The sequence below is a fragment of the Eurosta solidaginis genome, chromosome 1 (genome assembly GCF_040869045.1).
Source record: "Eurosta solidaginis isolate ZX-2024a chromosome 1, ASM4086904v1, whole genome shotgun sequence".
In the NCBI taxonomy this organism is placed as follows: Eukaryota; Metazoa; Arthropoda; class Insecta; order Diptera; family Tephritidae; genus Eurosta; species Eurosta solidaginis.
Window position 1 is genome coordinate 78,558,694 of NC_090319.1, and position 22,216 is coordinate 78,580,909.

General features: G+C 38.3%; 1 protein-coding gene across 1 annotated transcript in view; it reads left to right on the top strand.

Annotated features, from left to right (window-relative positions):
* The window catches only part of l(3)mbt (lethal (3) malignant brain tumor), a 40,402-nt gene extending 32,992 nt beyond the window's left edge, over positions 1-7,410 (top strand). The window contains exon 4 of the mRNA XM_067758600.1: positions 1,521-7,410. Within this exon, the coding sequence (XP_067614701.1) occupies positions 1,521-2,969 (1,449 nt within the window). The 3' untranslated portion in view covers positions 2,970-7,410. The remainder of the gene's footprint in view (positions 1-1,520) is intronic.
* The last annotated feature ends 14,806 nt before the right edge of the window (positions 7,411-22,216 follow it).

The window sequence follows — 22,216 nt, forward strand, 5'->3', positions numbered from 1 at the left end:
AACCAGGGTATATATTTCCGTAGATTTATGATGCGCTGAATCCAAATCTGACCTCAGAATTGCTCTATCAGCTCTGGTTTTCGAGATATCCTAACCTAAAAGTGCAAAAAACACCGTTTATTCCCATATTTGAGGTTATGTACCTTTATAGATGTTTTCTTTCACCAAAATTAAAGGATGGCATCTTTAAATACGACTCTTCTTCTTTCAAATGGCGTTGAGCTTGCTCACTTTTTTTTCGCTGAGATATTGCATTTTAAACTTTTCATGTTTCTAAATTTTCCTACACCTGAAAATCGATTGAGATAACATAGACTTAATATAGTCGATTACTAATTTTCTTGAATTGAGTCTTATTTTTCTTAAAATTTTTTCTCATACCATAAGTGTGCTAACGTACCACACCCCTACACTATCTAACCCTCGGGTACCACGTCACACACAGCCCTAACCCCCAGAAATCACCCCTATCATACCGCAAGCAGGCTAACCCACTTAACCCTGGGGACAGGTTATCTAGATATCTCCACGCCACAAGTGGGCTAACCAACTTAACTGTTAACCCATCAGCTCCCGTATCCCCTAACCCCTAGAAACCACCCGTACTTAAACATGAAAATTTCAAAATGCGATATCTCAGCGAAAAAAATTATATTTGAGCAAACTCAAAGCCATTTGAAAGAAGAAGACTTGTACTTAAAGATGCCAGCCTATTATTTTGGTGAAAGAAAACATCTGCAAGGCTACATAACCTCAAACACCGTTTTTGCCCTTTTAGGTTAGGATATCTCGAAAACCAAAGCTGATAGAGCAATTTTGAGGCCAGATTTCGATTCATCGCATCAAAATCCTTCGAAAATATATTGTCCGGTTTCTGGGTCTGAGATGCTGTCGGCCTGTGTTATCTACCACATTATCATTTCTGGTTCATTGAAAAAAATGAGCGACCTATTTTTTCGCAAACCATGGAGAAATATACACAAAAAGAGAGAGTGAGAAATATATGAGAGAGAAACTGGAAACTGAAAGAAGAGAGTGTCAAAGTGAGGGAAAGAGGAGGAGACAGAAAGAAAGTGGGGAAGGACAGTAATAGAAAGGGAAGAGAGAGGGTAGAGAGGGAGTCGTTTTAAGCCTCGGCATTGACCTGAAGGTTTAATGTGGCCATATAAATCGTTCCTGAGATGGTCGGGCTAGTACCTTAATGGTGCTGTGTTACCGGAGCGTACTGGATCTGTATCTGGCAAAGGACTATCACATCGATAACACTCCCCAAAGCCTTCGGGGAGTAACCTTATCGCTACAACAACAACAACAACAGAGACGGCACGAAAAAGTGAAGAAAAGTAAGAAGGAAAAAGGAAGAAAGAGAGACTTCAAAAAACAGAGGAGATAGAATAGAGAGGGAAAATGTACCCGGGCGAGATAGGTATTATAACTTTTTTTCGGATATGAGATTATGTAATAAATAATATTCTAGTTTGAAACATGTTCATTTATTTTGCTTTTTTTTTCCAATTTAGATTGGTATGCACCTGGAGGCCGAGGATCTTAATGACACCGGTAAATTGTGTGTGGCATCGATTGCTGATGTTTTGGATAATCGTATACGAGTACATTTCGATGGTTGGGATGATTGTTATGATTATTGGGTCGATATTAGCTCGCCATATATTCATCCATGTGGATGGCATGTGGGCCGACAGCAATTGATAGTACCACCCGAATTTGAAAATACATCATTTACATGGAACGATTATATAAAAACTCATGGCAGTGGTATGGCAGCAACTGAAGAAATGTTTTCCACACGCTTTCCCATCGATTTCAAACCAAATATGAAATTGGAGGTAGTCGATCCACGAAATCCTTCACTAATACGGCCTGCCACAGTTGTTGGCCGTAAAGGTCATCGTGTTAAATTACATCTTGATTGTTGGGCAAGTAACTATTGTTTTTGGTTAGAGGATGATAGTGCCGATCTGCATCCGATTGGATGGTGTGAGGCTACTGGCCATGAATTAGAACCACCACCGGGTTATAAAATGCGCACAGCTAAAATAGTCTGTTCTACATATGGTTGTCGTGGTATTGGTAATGCCAAACGTCTGTATTTGAATACACACACAACACGAGACTGTTGCCCATATGCGCCAGATAATTGGCGACAGAAAGAGGAAAAACCTCCACGATTGGAGCATGATGAAATTGTACGTATTGTAGCAGGTAGTGGTGATAAACAACGTGAACAACAGGAAAAGAAGGAATTATTGTCGCTGCAATGGAAACATTTTCAGCAACAGCAGCGAAAACAACAACACAATTTGCAACAGCAACAAAACAAGCAGAAGCAACTAAACGAAGCGCAAATATTACAACAAATACAACTTTTGGATAATATAAAGACGCGACATGTAATTCAACAAGAAAAACAACAACAACAAAAACAAATTGGCAATCATCGAACGCACGGAAACGATATACCAAATACTACAACTCAAAAGAAATCGATAATAAAAACTGAACCAGCCGATAAACCACCTCAACAACCAACAACAACAGCAACTAAAAATGTTGACGAATCTTCTTCATTGCTATTGCCTCAAATAAAAATTGCTAAAGAATTCCTCTATGATTATGGGCCACGCCTGCAGCAAAACTATACAATTTGGCAACGCAACTGTGCATTCGATATGCAAAGAATCAAACGAAATCCACTATTTTGGTCAACTAAAGATACCTGCGCCTTTGTACAATGTGTATTACGCAATGCGGATACTACAGAACGCTTTTTGCGCGAAGATATCGATGGTAATGCGTTGCTGTTATTACAACAGTCCGATCTAACTGAAATGCTCAAATTGAAATTGGGACCTGCCGTCAAATTGTACTCATGTATTCTTCAACTACGTACTCTAACAGCAATTAAATTTGATGTTAAATTGAGAAACGAAATGCAAAAGAAACATTAACCTCACAGCATTTATCAAACACGATGCCTACTAGCCTAAGCAATATGGGTAGTCACGGGAATAGTAATAACATCTCGAACTCGGCTGCCAGTTCCAATATGCCTCATATCTACAAAGGCTGAATTACTTTGTGTTTCAGTATTTGATTCAGTATCGTCTTACCTAAGCTATCGATATATTGGTTTTCAGTTATTGAACTGAATTCAGAGAAATGAAGTTCAGCAACCATTTTCTGAGATAGAATAATTACTAATTGCCTATCGAGATAGGTAGGTCGTTCACCCAGCTGATGATATACATTAGACTGGGTCGAAAAAAAAGCTGCTAATGTCCGCCCCTAAATTTAAAGATTATGTTGAGAATTTGGAAACATTTTTTAAATTTTTTTTTTAATCCTTCGAAATACAGCCGAAAAGGTTTTTTCGTTGTAACTTGGTTATTTGACGTCCGATTTTTAAAATTGATATGTCATTATTTTGGCCTTGAGAAGCTTCACATTTCCGTTTAATGCCCTTTAAGCTATGAAGTCGTTTTCATGATTAGGTCAGCTAACAAAATTGTACCCCCCTAATGTATCCTTTTTTCCTTACCAAACGAAAGTACTTAAAAATTCAAGAAAATGTTGCTTTGAAACCATATTACTAAAATAATAAACAAAGAAGTTATAGCACTTTCAATATTTATTGCAACTGTTATTTTACCTGATTCTTATTATACTTAGACCTGAAACTCATGATATTTTTGGAGGAAAAATTATTATTAGGGTTTGCAATTGAAAATTTAATAAAGATTTACCAAATATCATGAATAGGGGAAGTCAAAGTAAATAAGTGAGTCAAAACTGTTGTTTCGTATTTATAATAATAACACTATGCGACAAAATCAACTTTTTTTCTGGGTATTGGACAAAACCCACTTTTTTGTAGAGATTCAGGCTTAAGTAAACAAAGTACTATCTCCGTTTTTCGAACTTAGCCTCCAAAAAATAGATATCGGCTTACGAAGTTCGAAATTCTACATTTCGAATTTTATTTTTTTTTGTTAACGCGTTCAGCAAATTGAAAAAGTAAAAATGTGGTCGTGGTCCGCTCTTTTCTCTTATTTGAAGGGCTATAACAGCTGTTATACGAGGTGAAATGTCTGCTGACCTAATCATGTGAAAACGACTTCATAGCTTAGAAGGAAATGGAAATGTGAAGCTTCTCAAGGCCAAAATAATGACATATCAATTTTAAAAATCGGACGTCAAATAACCAAGTTACAACGAAAAAACCTTTTCGGCTGTATTTCGAAGAATCAAAAAAAATTTAAAAAAAATGTTCCCAAACCCTCTCAACATAATCTTTAAATTTAGGGGCGGACATTAGCAATTTCTTTTTTTTTTTTGTATGGGGACCAACCCAGTCTAATATACATACGTATACATATGTACACTCATATGTACAAATCTATGTAATAAATACTATAAGAAATTGTTGTAGATTAGAAAGTAAGTTTCTTAATATTATCAGCGCCAAAAATTCTTTTTTTTTGGTGAACACATTTGCATAGCAATAGTGTTGAATAAATATAATATTCTTCTGTATCATCGAATACTTAGTTAAAAGAGAACTACACACTGCTAAGAATATCTTTATAAGTCTTTTAAGTTACTTACAAATAGTTTTTGCCATATGAAAGTGGTGCGCATACTTAAATATAATGTTTTACATATGTACATAAATATTGCATGTGCACTTCAAGCAAATTTCATTTTATACTTGGATATAAAGAAGGAATATATACTGTTAAGCAACTGAGGAAGGTTGTTTTTCAAACAATTACACTATACGGCCATATATATATTTTTTTTGGATATTGGACAAGACCAGTTTTTTGAAAAGAATAGCAATAAGCAAACAAATTAATCTCTCCGTTTTTCAAACCTCCAATACATGGTTATGGGCTTTCGAAGTTCCAAACTGAATCATACGTTATTTTAAATCGACATATGACAAAAAAAAACCTAAAAATATGGACATGATCTCCCTTCTTTTGTTATGGTTTTAGTTCTTTCTTTTGCAGGTTTTATATGTGTTCGAAAGTCAGCTCTTCAAACAAACTTTTAATATGCTTATTTACAAATTTTTGCCTACCTGCTTTAAACCCTACAGAAAAAATTATAAATTTGCTAAAAATTAAGTAGCTTTTTGACTATTTTATGGGATTTCGAAAACAATGTCATTTCTAGTTAATTCTAAAAAGAAAGTTATTGCCCTACAAGACGTAGCTGAGATTTTCCGGAAACAAATCAACACGTTTACACCTATTTTATTTGGCTCCCGAAAGCGTGCGTCTCTAGATGATGAAACTGTTTTTATAATTTATTAATGCCCAAAAGTGACAATCCATTCTCTGTCAAACTGCTTTCAAAGTACTTTCCCACACAGCATTTGGATGATCGATTTTCGAATTTTCCTCCGTATCACTACAATTTGTTTACTCTTTATGACTAAATATTGAGTTTTCATACAATTGAACAAAATAAATAATAAAGTATGATATGAAACGTTTTTGAATCGAACCAAAAATTTATAATAATTTTTCAATCAACTTTCTTTATAATTTTATACTTGTTAAAATTATAATTCTCATTGAAAATTTTTTTTTTGCTTCAGGTAAACACATTTTACTTCCTTTATATTAGGTCGGTTGAATGTTTGTCCGCTTTTCATACAAATCTTGCAATCGATTTTTAAGTAACTTCTCATTGAGCTACAGACGTGAAACTTTACACATAGGTTAGAACACCGTGACAATGCAACAAAAGGAAAAAAAATCCGCTAGGCGGCGCACGGATCGAAATAATTAGATTAGAATTTGAAAATTTTCAAACCAGCTTTTAAGTAACTTTTCGATGAGCTAGATACAAAAAATTCGCTAGGGAGCGCACGGATCGTAATATTTAGATAAGAATTTGGAAATTTGGTGTTTTGAGATCGATTTGAAAGTAACTTATCATTGAGCTACAAACATGAAACCTCAGAGACAGGTTAAGACACCGTGACAAAGGAACAAAAGGAGAAATAAATTCCGTTAGGTGGCGCACGGATCGAAAAAATTAGACAATAATTTGGAAATTTGAAAACGGGTTTTAAGTAACTTCTCGATGAGCTAGAGGCTAAAAATTTAGAGCTTAATTCAGACGTCTATGGCCAGGGCCGTAGAGAGAAAAAACATTTACGGGCCCCCTATAAAAAATCCACTAATAAATTTGATTAACTTGCATTAATAACGTCTCATTCATAATTATTGATGGATTACATCAAAAACAATTTTTGCCACATAAATGGTTTTGTGGACTAAGAGGTGAAAATAAAATTAACACAGAATATTTACTATTTATACCATTTTATAGTAACGTAGAAATAAAATTCTCTTTTAACAGCCACATATTGTTTCAAATATTCTTGTAGTTATTTGGTAACATTTTAATACATTTCTGATAAATTTAATGATGATTATAAATTTTAATTATTCAATATAGAAGGTTCGGATATCAAAGAGTGACTTTTCTTGCTTTTTTCGCTGCAAAATTTTTATAATAATATCAAAATTTAACTGTCTTGCCAAAACGGATTCAACGAAAGCGTGGCAAGTCCTGAAACTCGCTTTTGAGATGAACACGATCTATGAAAGTTTTTGTTTCTTGAAAGAGCGCTGAAGGAACGTTCTGCCTAGCTACAGTGACAGGTATAGTGCAAAAGATACGTAAAGCAACACAAATGTTGGGGAAAATTGTGTACAGATTTTGAACATATGTAGTAGAGCTGCAAAAGTATCGATATTCGGCATACTCGATATTTAAGAGGGAGGGTATCGATATATCGCGATATATATCGAATTTTTTGTTACAGTGAAAAGCGCTTACTCAATTTAAAAGCAATATCAAGTATATATCAGACATTTATGTAAATATAATATATACATACATGTATATATATATATATGTAATATTGTCTTCATATCTTCGAAACGATCATAAAACACATTCCGCGATGGTAGCTTTTACAGCGAAGCGAGGGTATATACAAAGTTACGACACCCTTTGTCATCCACTATGGGAAAAGGTCGAACGTCTGCGGTGGCGAAACCCCAGTAGGGTGCTGGCAAACGGCTTTTAGGTGATGATGGATCTTCATATATGTTTTCATATAAGAAATAATTTTATTTGGCGAGCTATGTGAATCTAAATTTGCAGTTGTATGCGATCGTTCTAGATGGTGAAACAAATTGGACGTATTACCACTAGTTGTATAACATTTTTTGCAATAGTGCTACTGATTTTGTCGAAATGGGTCCAAATGCTTGACTTTGCACTTCGTAGCTTTTTGGCAACACAATATTCGTATTCAAACTCAATGATGTCTTCTGTTGCGTGTATATCTACATAGCCGAATACATGTATATATGTGTATATAATATGAAAAAAATAACGTAACTTTCACATTGAACTTTTGTAAGAATGTTTCAATATTCAGAGCCACCAACTTGTTAGGTATTCATCTAAAATAAACACAAATCTGACATAATGTATGTAATTTTATTTATTCCTGTTTTATTTGTCTTACCAAAGCTTAGACACTGGTAATTCCGCCGCTATAAAAAGGAGTAAGAAATGGGAATAAAGTACTTAATATTTAGAAAAAAACATCGATAATCGCAACAACGAACCTGGTATCGATGTATCGATATTTATATCGATACTTTTGCAGCTCTAATATGTAGATGGTATTTAGCAATTCCAATGGTGACAGACCTTTATCAAAATTTGCTTCGTAATTTTGTTTCAAGTGAACTATTTCGCATTCTAAGCTTTGAGAAATGACCGACTTGTATTTTTCGACAAATTTTGCTGCGCTCGCCCGAACCGTAGTTTCATCCATGTCTTCAAATTGCCACAAAAAGGAAAACGTCTCCGCGTTTATTTTACTCCTGAAAATGCAGCGCTTAGAGCAACAAGTGCACCGTCTACAACTTTGACTGCCTTTTGTCATTTATGTCACTCGGACAATTTTGCAAGAACATTGCTATATGCAATATTTCACATGGGTTAGGTTGAACTGGCCGGTCCATGAGGACCTCACATAGACTCAATAAGTCCGTAGGATAAATCCACATCAAATGGGATAAATCCAGGAAAACATTTCAAAGGCGAAAACAAGGAAAACCAGTTCCTAATGTGTTCTCAACAGATGCATTAGGGCGCATTTATGCAGTTCATCCAAATAATGCTGAGTGTTTTTACTTGCGATTGTTGTTAATTAATGTTCGTTGCCTAATATCATTCCAAGCTTTAAGAACAATTATTGGTGAATTGTGCGCTACATATTGTGAATCATGTCAACAAATAAATTTGTTGGAGGATGATAAGCATTGGGAAGATACGCTTGCCGCTTCAGCTGTAATAGCCAGTCCATATCAAATACGAACATTCAGCCCTATTCTGCATTTCGACTTGGATTGGAATTTTTTCGATTTGGCAATTTTGGTATTCTGTGTTCCAGTCTCTTTCGATCCAACTTCGAATCGTTCGATTTTGTGTATTCTACATTTCGATCGTAGTGTTTTTCTAAGTTGCAAATTTGTTGGCGGAAAAATATTTTCTTTTTACTTTTTTATTAATTTATAGCAGAATTTTAACAAAAATGTAAGTAAAACTTGTTAAGAAACGTAAAAGGCTTGATGATGACTGTTTTTTATATGTATGCAGGTCAAAAACGACATGTCGATGTCGAAGTCCTTGGTCGTATTTGCCCCGTAAAAGTATCTTAACACATACTTGAAAGCAAAAAACGCTTTCTCAACATGTACCTATTATTGTCAGATGTCACATGTAAACACAGCCAACATTGCTATGAATAAAGTTTCACCACTTCCGTTTTAACTTGTAACCAAGAATACACGCTTTTTGCTAGAAGTCTCTGCCAGAGCAGTTACCACGCTAACAGGTTATGGGCCTTTGCTACGCAAGTTGATTCTAGGCCATCCTTCGATTTATTCGGTTGAAAAAGTTCTGGCGCGTTATTTTAATTCGAGAAAAAAATGATGTCGAACGTATTTTCTGTGTCCGTAGAGCGACTTCGAGGTCGTGAGAACTTTGACGTCTGGAAAAGCCAGGCGAAGTCATATTTGGTGATCAAGGGCTACGACCTTTGGCATAGGCGATTGGGACATGTTTGCCGCGAAAGTGTCACAGCTATCCAAAATGCTTCTGATGGTATCAAAATTTCGTCGGGTGAAGGCAGTAAATGTGTGGTCTGTATAAAAGGCAAACAGACGCGAACATCGCACAACGAAAAAGGGAGGCGTGCTACACAGCTGTTAGAGCTAATACACAGTGACATGATGGGACCACTAAATGTGCCTTCATTCTTTGGTGCGCGCTATTTGTTAACGTTTGTAGATGACTATTCCAGGAAAGTGTTTGCTACCCCAATTAAGTCGAAAGCCGAAGCTTTCAGAGAATTCGTTAAGTTCAAAACTTTAGCTGGAAATCAATGCTCACAAACTATAAAAGTCCTTCGGACAGACAACGGGCGTGAGTATGTTAACGAAAAATTTAGTAAATTTCTTACAGAAAATGGCATTATCCACCAAAAAACAACACCCTACACACCGGAACAGAATGGCGTTGCCGAAAGGCTCAATCGAACTATCACTGAAAGAGTCAGATGCATGCTCCTCGATGCAAATTTGGAAGACAGATTCTGGGCTGAGGCTGCCGTAACTGCAGCGTATCTATTGAACCGTACGCCGTGCAGAGGCAACGATGTTAGTCCAGAAGAGTTGTGGTCCGGTCAGAGACCAAACTTGAAGCACATCAAGATTTTTGGATGTAAGGCAATGGCTCACATAGCCAAAGAAAAGCGCAGTAAGTTGCAAGCTAAATCACGAGAATGTATTTTGGTTGGCTACAGTACTGAATCAAAGGCATACCGGCTGTACGACCCTGTAACAAAAAATATTATAATCAGTTGTGATGTGGTCTTTCTTGAAAATCAAACTAATAATAGTCCACATACTGCAGTTGGAAAGTCAAATATTGTTAATTTGTGGCTTCCTGAAACAACTCCGATTGCCAATTCAGGGATGGGAAATGTAGAAGAATTGCCAACAGAATACGATAGCCGAGCAACTATGGACGAAAGCAACCAATCACAAAATGATGGCGACTCCACTGTTGAATTTTTATCACCTGACAGCGATGATACGTTTGTCCCAGAACATGATATTACCGCTGAGGTCTATGAACAAATCCGGCGTTCCGAGCGATTAGAGAATGCACCACGACCAAATTACAACTTCTGCGCTACTGGGTATGTAACATCAGATCCAAACACTCTGGAAGAAGCGATGGCAAGCCATGAGCGTGATCTTTGGCAAGCAGCAATGCGTGAGGAAATGGAATCACATAAGATCAACGGCACCTGGAAGTTGTCCGAGCTACCTGTTGGTAAGAAAGCTATCCCATCAAAATGGGTATTTAGGACAAAAGTAAATGGCGATGGAAACCCTGTGCGCCATAAAGCCAGGCTTGTGGTTAAAGGTTTCAACCAAAAGCAGGGCGTTGATTACGACGAGACTTTCGCGCCAGTTGCGCGATATACCTCGATTAGGTTTTTACTCGCCTTAGCAGTCAAATATGGTCTGACCGTCTATCAGATGGATGCTGTAACTGCCTTTTTGAATGGCGATCTTGAGCAAGAGATATTCATGATTCAGCCGAGTGGCTTTGATGATGGCTCAGGTCGTGTGTGCAAGCTGCAAAAATCGCTATATGGTCTGAAGCAGTCCAGTCGCGTTTGGAACATAAAGCTGAATTCAACTCTAGTAAATTTCCGTTTGCAGCGCAGTAATGTCGACCAATGCGTGTACTTTCTCATTTCTGACAACAAAATGCTGTTTGTTGCAGTCTACGTGGATGATGTCATCCTCTTCGCTAACGATACAGAACTGCTTAACAAACTTAGAGACACGCTTTCTAAAACCTTCAAAATGAAGGATCTGGGTATAGCATCGTCAGTTTTGGGTATCCGTATTACTCAAAATGTGAAAGAAGGAGTAATGAAGATCGACCAGTCCCGCTATATTGCCGATGTAATTCGACGCTTCGGCATGGACGAGTGCAATCCGGTAAGCACACCCCTCGACGTCAACCAAAAGCTATCCGAAGAGATGTGCCCAACTAATGACGACGACAAAAAGGAGATGGCTAGTGTGCCATACATGCAAGCCATTGGATGTCTGCTGTTTGCAGCTCAAGTCACCCGACCTGATATATGCTACGCCGTTAACTTGCTTAGTCGATACAGTACAAATCCAGGGAAGGCTCATTGGACTGCAGTAAAGAGGGTACTACGCTACCTCAAAGGAACTCTCGACGAGGGTTTAGTATACAAAAGGAGTTCGGATGACATAATTGGTTTTTGCGACGCCTACTGGGCAAATGACGTAAGTAACCGCCGCTCAACAACTGGGTATGTTTTTTTATTTCAGAATGCAGCAATTTCTTGGGCTACCAAAAGGCAGCGTACGATAGCTTTGTCAACCACTGAGGCTGAATTAATGTCAATGGTGGCTGCGGTTCAAGAGTCAAACTGGCTTAAGCGTTTAGAAATGGAGTTAGTGCACAGAGCTTCTAAAACAATGACCTTGTTTTGCGACAACAAAAGCGCTATACATATAGCTGAAAACAACTCGTATTCAAGCAGGACAGAACATGTCGATATCAAATCAAAGTTTATCCATGAAAAACTTAAAGATAAGCAAATAACTCTACAATACATTGGAACGGACAAAATGCTAGCCGATATATTTACAAAAGCATTGTTTGCTCCAAAACTGAAACAATTTTCAAATGAATTTGGATTAATGTAATTTTTCATCTTAGCATAAGCAAAATCCTTTATATATTTTTTAGATTGCACAACGTTGCCTAAACTGATTTCGATGTATGGTAAAACGTACTTATTATATATTGTTTAAAACTTGAATTGCGCTTGAATGAAATGTAATATTTAATTTAGGGAAGGTGTTGAAAGAAAACTTAAATATTGAACGTGTAAAATACGCTTTCTCAACATGTACCTATTATTGTCAGATGTCACATGTAAACACAGCCAACATTGCTATGAATAAAGTTTCACCACTTCCGTTTTAACTTGTAACCAAGAATACACGCTTTTTGCTAGAAGTCTCTGCCAGAGCAGTTACCACGCTAACACTTATTAACTCGAAAGTTTTTTTTTTTGAACCTAAATAAGAAAATAAGTCATTAAACTTTACCACTTTTAAGTTCAATTTCTTACAATTCGTCACTCATCACAATTGGATTACACAAATCTCGCAATATTTGCCTTTCCATTCTCGTCTGGCCATTTTCGTATTCGTTGCTTTCCAACTCCACAAATAATGCCGCGGCTATTAATTCCAGTATAATACACAGCTATAATTTGTGTCTGTTCGTTGGGTCCAGTTATATGCCAAAGCAACCTGCCGGAGTAGAGGAAGGTGAAGCGAAAACGTAAACAATCCTTGCGGAAAGAATAAATAAATCTTCATAAAGTATTTTAGGCCGGTGCAATGAAATTAGCATCCATAAAATTCAGAAAATGTCAACTATATTCGTGCAGGAACCGTTTTAACAAAACTTGGTGGCCACGGCAGGGAAGTGGCCAAAAGAACGATAAAAACACACATACAATTATGAAAGGACTTCACTCAAAAAAAATTAACATTGCGGCAATATATTCTATTGCTTTTTTTTTGTACAAAATTGCGTGGATAATAAAATATAAACGTGTTTCAGTGTTTTTACAAATTTTCTTTAATTTTTATTAATATTTATTTTGTTCCAATGTTCACACATTCCGTACAAACAACTGAAATCGAAATGATATTTTAAACCAAATGCCTCGAAATCAGGGATGCACCTTAACGTTAAGCTAATCGTTTATCAAAAAATTTCCACCGTTTCCGTTGAAACACTTCGAAATATTATCGATAAAGAAATTATCAAGATAAATTGTATCTCGATTTTAACCGAAACGAAAAGCTTTCGTTAACGTTAAAAACGTTAACAAAAACGTGATACTTTATGTTTGAATTGTGCTGGCAATGCTATAGCAATGGTGAAGCCGTAAGGTGGCAACAACGAGCGCACATACACACACAAACTCTATGTAATTTGTTTGTGTAATTCGTTGGTGGTAATGTCAAAAATACTTTGAGAAATGTTCGTACTGTCAAAATTCATGAGAAAAGTTGCAATCAGCTTGGCTAATGCTTTCACCTTTAATGACTCCGCCATCAATCAGCTTTGCCAGCATAGTTTGAAATTAATAATCAACATAAACGATTTGATTTCGTTTTGATATGGCAGAAAACGAAACGAAATCATTTCGTTAATTTGACGATCTTAACGTTAATAAACGAAACGAAATGACTTCGTTTCGTTTATTAACGTTGATTATCGTAACGAAATGATATCGTTTCGTTGGTTAAGCATGCCTGCTCGAAATACTGCAAATTATGAGTTGGAATTCACATTGGAAATTTACAATGAAGCATTGATAAGGATTGGCGACATTTGTTTGGCGATGTCAAACAAATCGTTAGTACAATTGTGCATGCCAGCAGCAAATCGTCCAATGCAAGATATGTTCAGTCGAGAACTGGAGCGTGAATACCATTATGATTGTAATGAACTAAACACATTTGTGTAACATCAAATTTAAAGAAATTGAATGACCAACAGCAACATGTTTATGATACAATCATGGAGCTGGTGGATTGTTTTTCTTGGATGCTCCTGGGGGAACAGGCAAGACCTTTTTGATTTCATTGATATTATCAACAATTCGATCAGATAATAACGTTGCATTGGCACTCGCTTCTTCCGGAATTGCGGCTACATTACTGGAAGGCGGTCGCACAGCACATTCTGCATTAAAGTTGCTTTTGAATATGCAGGTAAATCAAACACCAACATGTAATATTTTGAAAACATCTGGAATGGTAAAAGTTCTTAAAGTATGTAAGCTCATCGTATGGGACGAGTGTACTATGGCACACAAGAAATCATTGAAAGCACTTGATAGAACTTTGAAAGATCTACGAGGAAGCCAAACAGTCTTTGGAGGTGCCATGATTTTATTAGCTGGAGATTTCAGGCAAACATTACCTGTGATCCCAAAATCCACGGCTGCAGATGAAATCAATGCATGCATAAAATCATCGTATTTATGGATACATGTAAACAAACTAAAAATCGGAAATGGACAAATGTCTGTCGATCCAACAGGAATGATTACATAGCCTAACAGTTTCTGCACTTTTGCACATTCTAAAGATGCATAGATACAGAGTGTATTTCCAAACATAGTATTTCCAAACATAGATCAACATTACAAAAACTATGATTGGCTCAGCGAAAGAGCAATTTTAGCTGCAAAGGACTTCAATGATATAAATGCAGCTATTCAGGATCAAATACCTGGTGACATAGTTGCATATAAGTCAATGGACACTATTACTGATCAAGATGATGTCGTAAATTATCCAACTGAATACTTAAACTCACTCGATTTGCCAGGCCTACCACCTCATAATTTACGATTAAAAATTGGAGCACCGATTATTATGCTGCGCAAAATTAATGTGCCACGACTTTGCAACGGTACCAGACTCGCTGTGAAGAAGGTAATGGGTAACGTTATCGAAGCAACAATTTTGAAAGAGAAGTACAAAGGAGAAGACGTTTTGATACCCAGAATTCCACTGATCCCGACGGATTACCATGCAGTTCCCTATTCGCCTTGCCTTCGCTATGACAATTAATAAGGCGCAAGGAAAGTCTCAACAAATGTGCGGTATTAATTTAGAATACCCAATTTTTTCTCATGGACAATTGTCTGTAGCTTGCTCTCGAGTAGGCAAACCATCGCAATTATTCATTTACGCGAAAGATGGAAAACACAAAACCGTTGTCTACCAAAAAGTGTTACAATAAAGTTCGAATGAAATTGTATCAAAGAATTTGCTTTGTTTCGTATTAATTGTATTCTCTTTCAGCAAATCATTGAATTTATCGCCTAGCGAAGCGGGCGAGGGTATGCTAATACGGGTATAAATAATTTAAGAACATTTAAAAGTTAATGGATATGATGCCATTTTTTCACCGTCAACATCGCATGCCGAAAATCGTAAGTTGAGACTCGCCGTACCGCGTCATTAAAAGACAACTTACTACACGAACCCGTGTTGTGTTTTACGATTCGGGATCGAAATTCCTTTTTTTATATCCACGTACACCACTATACACAAAAACTGATACGTTTTGCAAGTTAGCTACCAAACCATTGTTATGGACATTGTGCATTCATATAAGTGAAAAATCTTTCTATTCCTCCATTACCATACCTACCTGACAGGGAGAACGGCTGTCGCGAATGGCCAGAGGATGGAAGAAAGGTTTGTTTTTTGCTCGCGGTTAATAAATTCAATTGCCATGAATTGCCCATTTGTGTTTCAAACCAACTATTCTTTTAAATGTGTCTACAGAAAATCATACTAAACTTTAATATTCATTTCTGAAATCAAGTTTACAAAAAAGTGTGAGCAGCCAATTAAGCAGACATTTTAAAATAATGTTACGAATTTAGTGCAATTCCTTGTATTTGCAACCTTCTGCTAACGTTCGAATCACTAAACTGTTGAATAAATAACTCCACTAATCAATAATGCAAAATGGCCTTTGTTAGACTACTTTCAAAATAACACTACTATTGCTCACCAGATAGCGTCTTGGTTTCCTCGTTGCATATTTCTAGGCTTTTCTATTCTAGAATTTACTAGTTATTTATTAGCTATAAACTTATCAGCTATAACTACAGATGTACGCCTACAGCCTCTCATATGCGCGTGTGTTTGTGAGCATCTCAGATAAGAAATATGCATGTGTTTGTGCGTCTCTTCTCCGCTGCTCGTATGGACATATGGGTAGACAATGATTGATTTAATGATGTGCATACAAGTCGCTGCTTAGCATCGGCTTAGAGATGATAGTATCCCTTAGTGTTGCTACTATTCGTCACACTGCCCTCCACCTAAGTCTGATCGTCCCGATAAGACAAATCTCTCGATCTAAATGCTGCCAGCCTTTCCAAATGAAACACTTTCATTTTGGTTCGTAGTTTGCCAATGGTTTGTATGCGGTACACTACATCGTTGATCCGTTCTACAACTTTGTATGGGCCTTCCCAATTTCACTGCAATTTCGGGGCAAACCTTTTTTTCGTTGTGGGTTGTATAACAGCACCAAATCTCCGTCCTGAAACCCTTCCGAATTAATTGCTTTGTCGTATCTGGCTTTCATCTTCTCACTCATAATCTTTGCTCGTTACCTTACAAGATCGTGTATCTCTCTCAGCTCTTCTTCCAAGACACCAGTGGATTTCTTGACATGTCTCTCCGCATCGGCATCTATCCCATACTTCAATCAGCTGGCAGTCGAAGGTCATTGCCAAAAATTACCTTTGCGGGAGTTTGGCCCGTTGTCTCATGTACTGCCGATTGGTAAGCCATCAAGAATAATGATATGTGTGTATCCCACTCCTTATGGTACTTGTCTACTACTTTCCTTAAATGCTCCTCCAATGTTCTATTGAAACGTTCCACCATACCATCGGACTGAGGATACAATGCAGTTGTCCGTGTTTTTCCAACGCCCAACTTTTTACACATTTCTTGGAACACAGCTGATTCAAAATTCCTTCCTTGGTCAGAATGTAACTCCATTGGTATACCATACCTTGCAACCCAATCGCTACTGCTACTGTTTCCGCTTCTTGGTTTGGGATTGGGTAAACCTCTGTCCATTTACTGAAATAATCCATAACCACCAGTACGTATTTGTTTCCGCGGTTGCTAGTAGGAAATGGACCTGCGACATCAATGGGATCCTTTCAAATGGTGCACCTGAAATATACTGCTTCATCTGGCCATGACTTCGTGTTTTGGGCCCTTTCGCTCTGTTGCAAACCTCGCAGTTGGCAATCCACTCGGTGACCGGCTGACGGCAACCAAACCAATAGAATCTCTAGCTGACACTGACACGTTATAGTCATTAGCCGGACATCTATAATGTCTTCTTTAGCCTCGGCCTTTGAACAGTGCTTGCAGTCCAAACTACATGGTCTTCGTGACAATGCATCACATTTCCATGGGCACTACCTTTTCGATGCTGAATCGAAAAGTCTTAGCTTTGTAGTCGCTCGATCCACCGTGCCAATTGTCCTTCTGGATTACGGAACTGCAGAAGCCATTTCAACGCTGCGTGATCTGTCCTGATGCGGAATCGCTGACCGTAGAGGTATTTGTGAAAATGTTTAATGCACTCTACCAATGCCAACAGCTCTCTCCGTGTAACGCAATAGTTCCTCTCTGGTTTTCCAATCGAACGGATGTAATATGCAACTACCTTCTCCTGTCCATTGACCAGTTGTGATAAAACGTCTCCTATAGCATATCCACTCGCAACTGTATCTAGAATAAATCTTGCTCCTGGAATCGGATATGCCAACATTGGGTCAGTGCACAAACGCTCCTTCAATGTTTGGAAAGCCACTTCTTGCTCCTTCTTTCATTCAAAAGTTTTTTTTGTTTCTTGTAAGCTCATGGAGGCTATGGGCTACGCTGGAAAAGTTTGGTACAAATCGCCGGGAATATGTGCACAGCCGAAGGAAACTTCTCAATTCATGCAGATTCGGTGTCTTGGCCAATCCTTCACTGCTTCTATCTTTTCATTCGCGGTGCAGATGCCCTCCGTCGTTACTTTATGACCCAAGTAACTAACTTGCTTCTTGAACAGAGAACACTTTTTGGAACTAAGTTTCAGACCAGCACTAGCTATTCTTGGGAAAACTTCCTCCAAGTTCTTAAGATGTTCATCAAAGTTCTTGCCCAATACGATGATGTCGTCCAGGTACACCAAGCATGTTTTCCAATGTAGTCCTTTCAGTACCTGCTCCATGAGCCTCTCAAAAGTAGCTGGTGTATTACATAGTCCAAAGGGCATTACTGTAAATTGCCAAAAACCATCTCCCACGCTGAAGGCTGTTTTCTCTTTGTCTTCCTCCTTCACCTCCACTTGCCAGTAGCCACTTTTCAAGTCCAGTGTGGAAAAGCATTTCGTACCAGAGAGCGAGTCCAGAGTGTCGTCAATTTTTGGCAATGGGTAGCTATCCTTTTTCGTGACGTCGTTCAACTTGCGGTAGTCCACGCAAAACCTCATTTTCCCGTCCTTCTTCACAAGTACCACAGGTGAGCTCCATGGACTAGCTGATGGTTCGATGACGCCGCTGTTGCTCATTTCTTGTACGATTTGACTCACATTTTCCCGTTTCGCCAGTGGAACACTACGACGAGCTTGACGTATCGGCCTCGCGTCTCCAGTGTCAATTTTGGTCTGGTTTGAACCCTTCATGGTCAAATATGTTTGCGTACTTTAGGAGCAGTTGCTTTGCTTTATTCTGATAATCTTCCTCTAGCCCCTCCGTCCATGCCGTGATGTCATTTGAAAGATCAGTATTACTAGATGAAACGTGTTCCTGGAGCTGTTCACAGTTAAAAACTACTTCAGCCTCTTGGCATCTTTCCAAAATAGCTCTTTTGGTCAGTTTGAGATGCACGCCTACAGCCTCTCATATGCGCATTCACGAGTTCAAAATTGCTTCGTTCTGCTCAACTACGTCACAGTTGACTTCTTCGCCGAATGAAAGAAAGAGAGCAAAAAACAAGAGCTAATGGAAAATTACGTCAAAATTGCCCATAAAAAACAGCTGATCTTTTGTTTACATGCGCAATGCGCAATCTTCTGTGTGTGATTTGTGTTTCTATTCGTTGTAGCGATTTCACTTAGACCTTGTTTACATAAGATCATCTTCGTTCTCGTTCTTAGGTCCTAATCGGCAATTAAAAAATTTTCGCTTCGATAATCGCTAATTATTAACAAATTATAGAGGTGGATATTTTTTTGCTTTATCTAAATCTCTAAATGCCAGTATTTACGTGTATTTCAAAAGTAATAAATTTGGATTGCTTAATTTTTCGTACGAATCTTTCAAATAAATTAGTTTTCTATAGTTATAATATTTCTAAACGTATAGTAAAATCTACTACGATCGTAGTAAAACTCAAAGGCAGTTCTGTATGATAGACAACCCTCTAAATTATACATGCCGAACTTGTCAGAATAAGGGAAAACGACAACGGGATGAGAATACCTGAATATTCATTTCATCATCGTTAACAGTAACTGTCAATTTATCAGAGAGATCATCGAACGATTTCTATAAATGGAGTGCCAGTCAGACCCGCCGAGAGGGGGAGGGGGATTCCCCCGGGCCCGGGGTTTCTCAGGGGACCCGCGATTTAGAGGTACTAAGACATTTTTTTTTTAATTTAGGAGAGTCTTTAGTTGTTCCATGTGCAAATTTTAAGCCGAATTTCAAAAGCACCGAATATTGATAATGATTTTTTGCCTGGGCCTGAGGAGACAATAAAAACATCAAACAAAAATGTATGTTTACATGAATTCGAAATCGTAAAGTTTTCGTGGTGACACTGATGAAGGTTCATCTTCAAAAAGTCTTCCAACGATACCACCAACCCTGTATCAAAGTCCAGATTATTTAAACGACTTCGATATCGGTACCGTGAATAATGAGTTTTTGCGATCTGAAGAAGTCAACGAAATACTTCGTCGAGGTCATCAAAAGTGTCCTGTTATTTTTCCACGTGATTGTCATGTCGAGGCATTTCTTACCTCGTTGTTAAACAGAATCTTGCAAAATGGAAAGTGGAGCGTGACTGGTTAGTGTGGAGTGCCAGTAGCAATGATTTTTATTGCCTACCATATCTTCGTTAAGTACCAATACTTTAAATCGACCTAAAATTTGTTCTGTGGATATTCGAATTTCCTGGTATGGAAGAACCTTTACGATAAACTGCCATCACACGAAAATACTGCCCCCAGCGGGTTAGGGGGTCAGAATATACCCGCGGTAGGTATGCCGTAGGCGACTAAAATACCAGATTCAAGGGGCTGTGTAGCGCAACCCTTCAGTTGCCAGCGCAATATATAGCTTCTCCAAACCCAATTGTCAACCTCACCTATCCGCGGCGAATCCTGTTTGACTAACAGACGAGGCTCTGGCGACCCCAAGCTCCTCATGGAACTTGGGGCGGGGGAGGGAGGGATGGCCTGAAGGTTTAATATGGCCATATAAATCGTTCCCGAGATGGTCGGGTGGCACCTTAATGGTGCTGTGTTACCGGAGCGTACCAGATCTGTACCAGGCAAAGGACCATCACATCAATAACACTCCCCAAAGCCTTCGGGGAGCAACCTTATCGCTACAACAACACGAAAATACTCAAGATCACATTAAATGTTATATTCAATGGCGATTTTACAAAATCTAATTCAAAAGGAGGCTACAATTGATACACTTATCAATGACCAGCTAATCACTGAAACTCAAAAGTGGAAAGAAATTTTATATAGAATTTCGGACACTATTTTATTTTTGGGTGAAAGAGGCCTAGCTTTCAAAGGCGAAGGTATATGTATTAGGGGTTTACGCCGATCACTTTATCGGCAGGGGCGGCGTGTGTGGCGCGCCGGCGTACGCCGGTGTTCTTACTTATCTTGATTTTTCTATTTAAAAAAATATTATTTAGGAAAGGTTTTGTTTGTATGTATTTAAGGAAATCAACGTGTTGGCCATTTCGGAAAGATCCGGGGTTTTTTGCCTCAAGATCTCGCAGACCATTCAAAAATTTTCAGGAGTAGCTCCTTGCGGATGGAGTGTCCCTCGCTCACTTACTCCAGAGAGGCTTCGAACCTAACCCCGGTCTTTGGAATTGGTACTGTTGCGTCTGCTGAAAAGAAATAGGGATACATAAAATATCCGCACTTTTATTTAATAAATCTCCTCAAAGCCTTTTCTCCCGGGAGTGGGAGTCGAACCCGCACTCCCACGATAGTTGAAATTGTTACAAACGCATTCAGCTACGTCATGTTTTAGTTGTTGTAAAGTTTTTCACAATTGCCTTATTTTTGCATATTTTAATCTTTTTACACAACAACTAAGGCATGACGTAGCTGAATGCGTTTGTAACAATTTCAACTATCGTAGGAGTGCGGGTTCGACTACCACTCCCGGAAGAAAAGGCTTTGAAGAGATTTGCAAGGTATAATAGAAACAGCTGGCGGCCACCGTGGTGTGATGGTAGCGTGCTCCGCCTATCACACCGTATGCCCTGGGTTCAACTCCCGGGCAAAGCAACATCAAAATTTTAGAAATAAGATTTTTCAATTAGAAGAAAATTTTTCTAAGCGGGGTCGCCCCTCGGCAGTGTCTGGCAAGCGCTCCGATTGTATTTCTGCCATGAAAAGCTCTCAGTGAAAACTCATCTGCCTTGCAGATGCCGTTCGGAGTCGGCATAAAACATGTAGGTCCCGTCCGGCCAATTTGTAGGGAAAAATCAAGAGGAGCACGACGCAAATTGGAAGAGAAGCGCGGCCTTAGATCTCTTCGGAGGATATCGCGCCTTACATTTATTTTTTTTTTTAATAGAAACAGCTGTCGCCTTGTCCGTCCTGATGTCACGTTGTTTAAATTTTTCCCAAATTATTAAATAAATTATAAAATTAAAAATTGCTTCAAATAAATGTTTTCATACATAAAAAAAAAAAAGCAATACGGGCAATCCCCGATTAAATCATATCCACACTCTTGTTTGCATATCTCGTGCAAAGCGTAGTTTCACCTGGAGTTAACTCCTAATAATCGTCGCGAACGCAATTTCTTTAAATCATTTGTGGCTCCTTGGCGGTCACGCACAAAGGCGACTTACGGTTGCTATTAATGGTCTATTAATACTCATGACTCTCGTGGCACAGGGCGCCTCCAGTTTTTCCGGCTGTTTTTAAGAGCTACAATTCCCGATGTGCGAACAGTAGCAATCCCGATCACCAGTCCCTACCACGCCTCCTGACCGTCACACCATATGCCAGCACAGAAGCTATATGACTGCGACTTCGAACTCATACCTTCGTCGACGTCATTTTCCTAGAAGCTCTAGGGGTAGCTACGAAGACTTTCCAACGGATGCTTTTGTCGCGCTATTCTGCCGAGCTA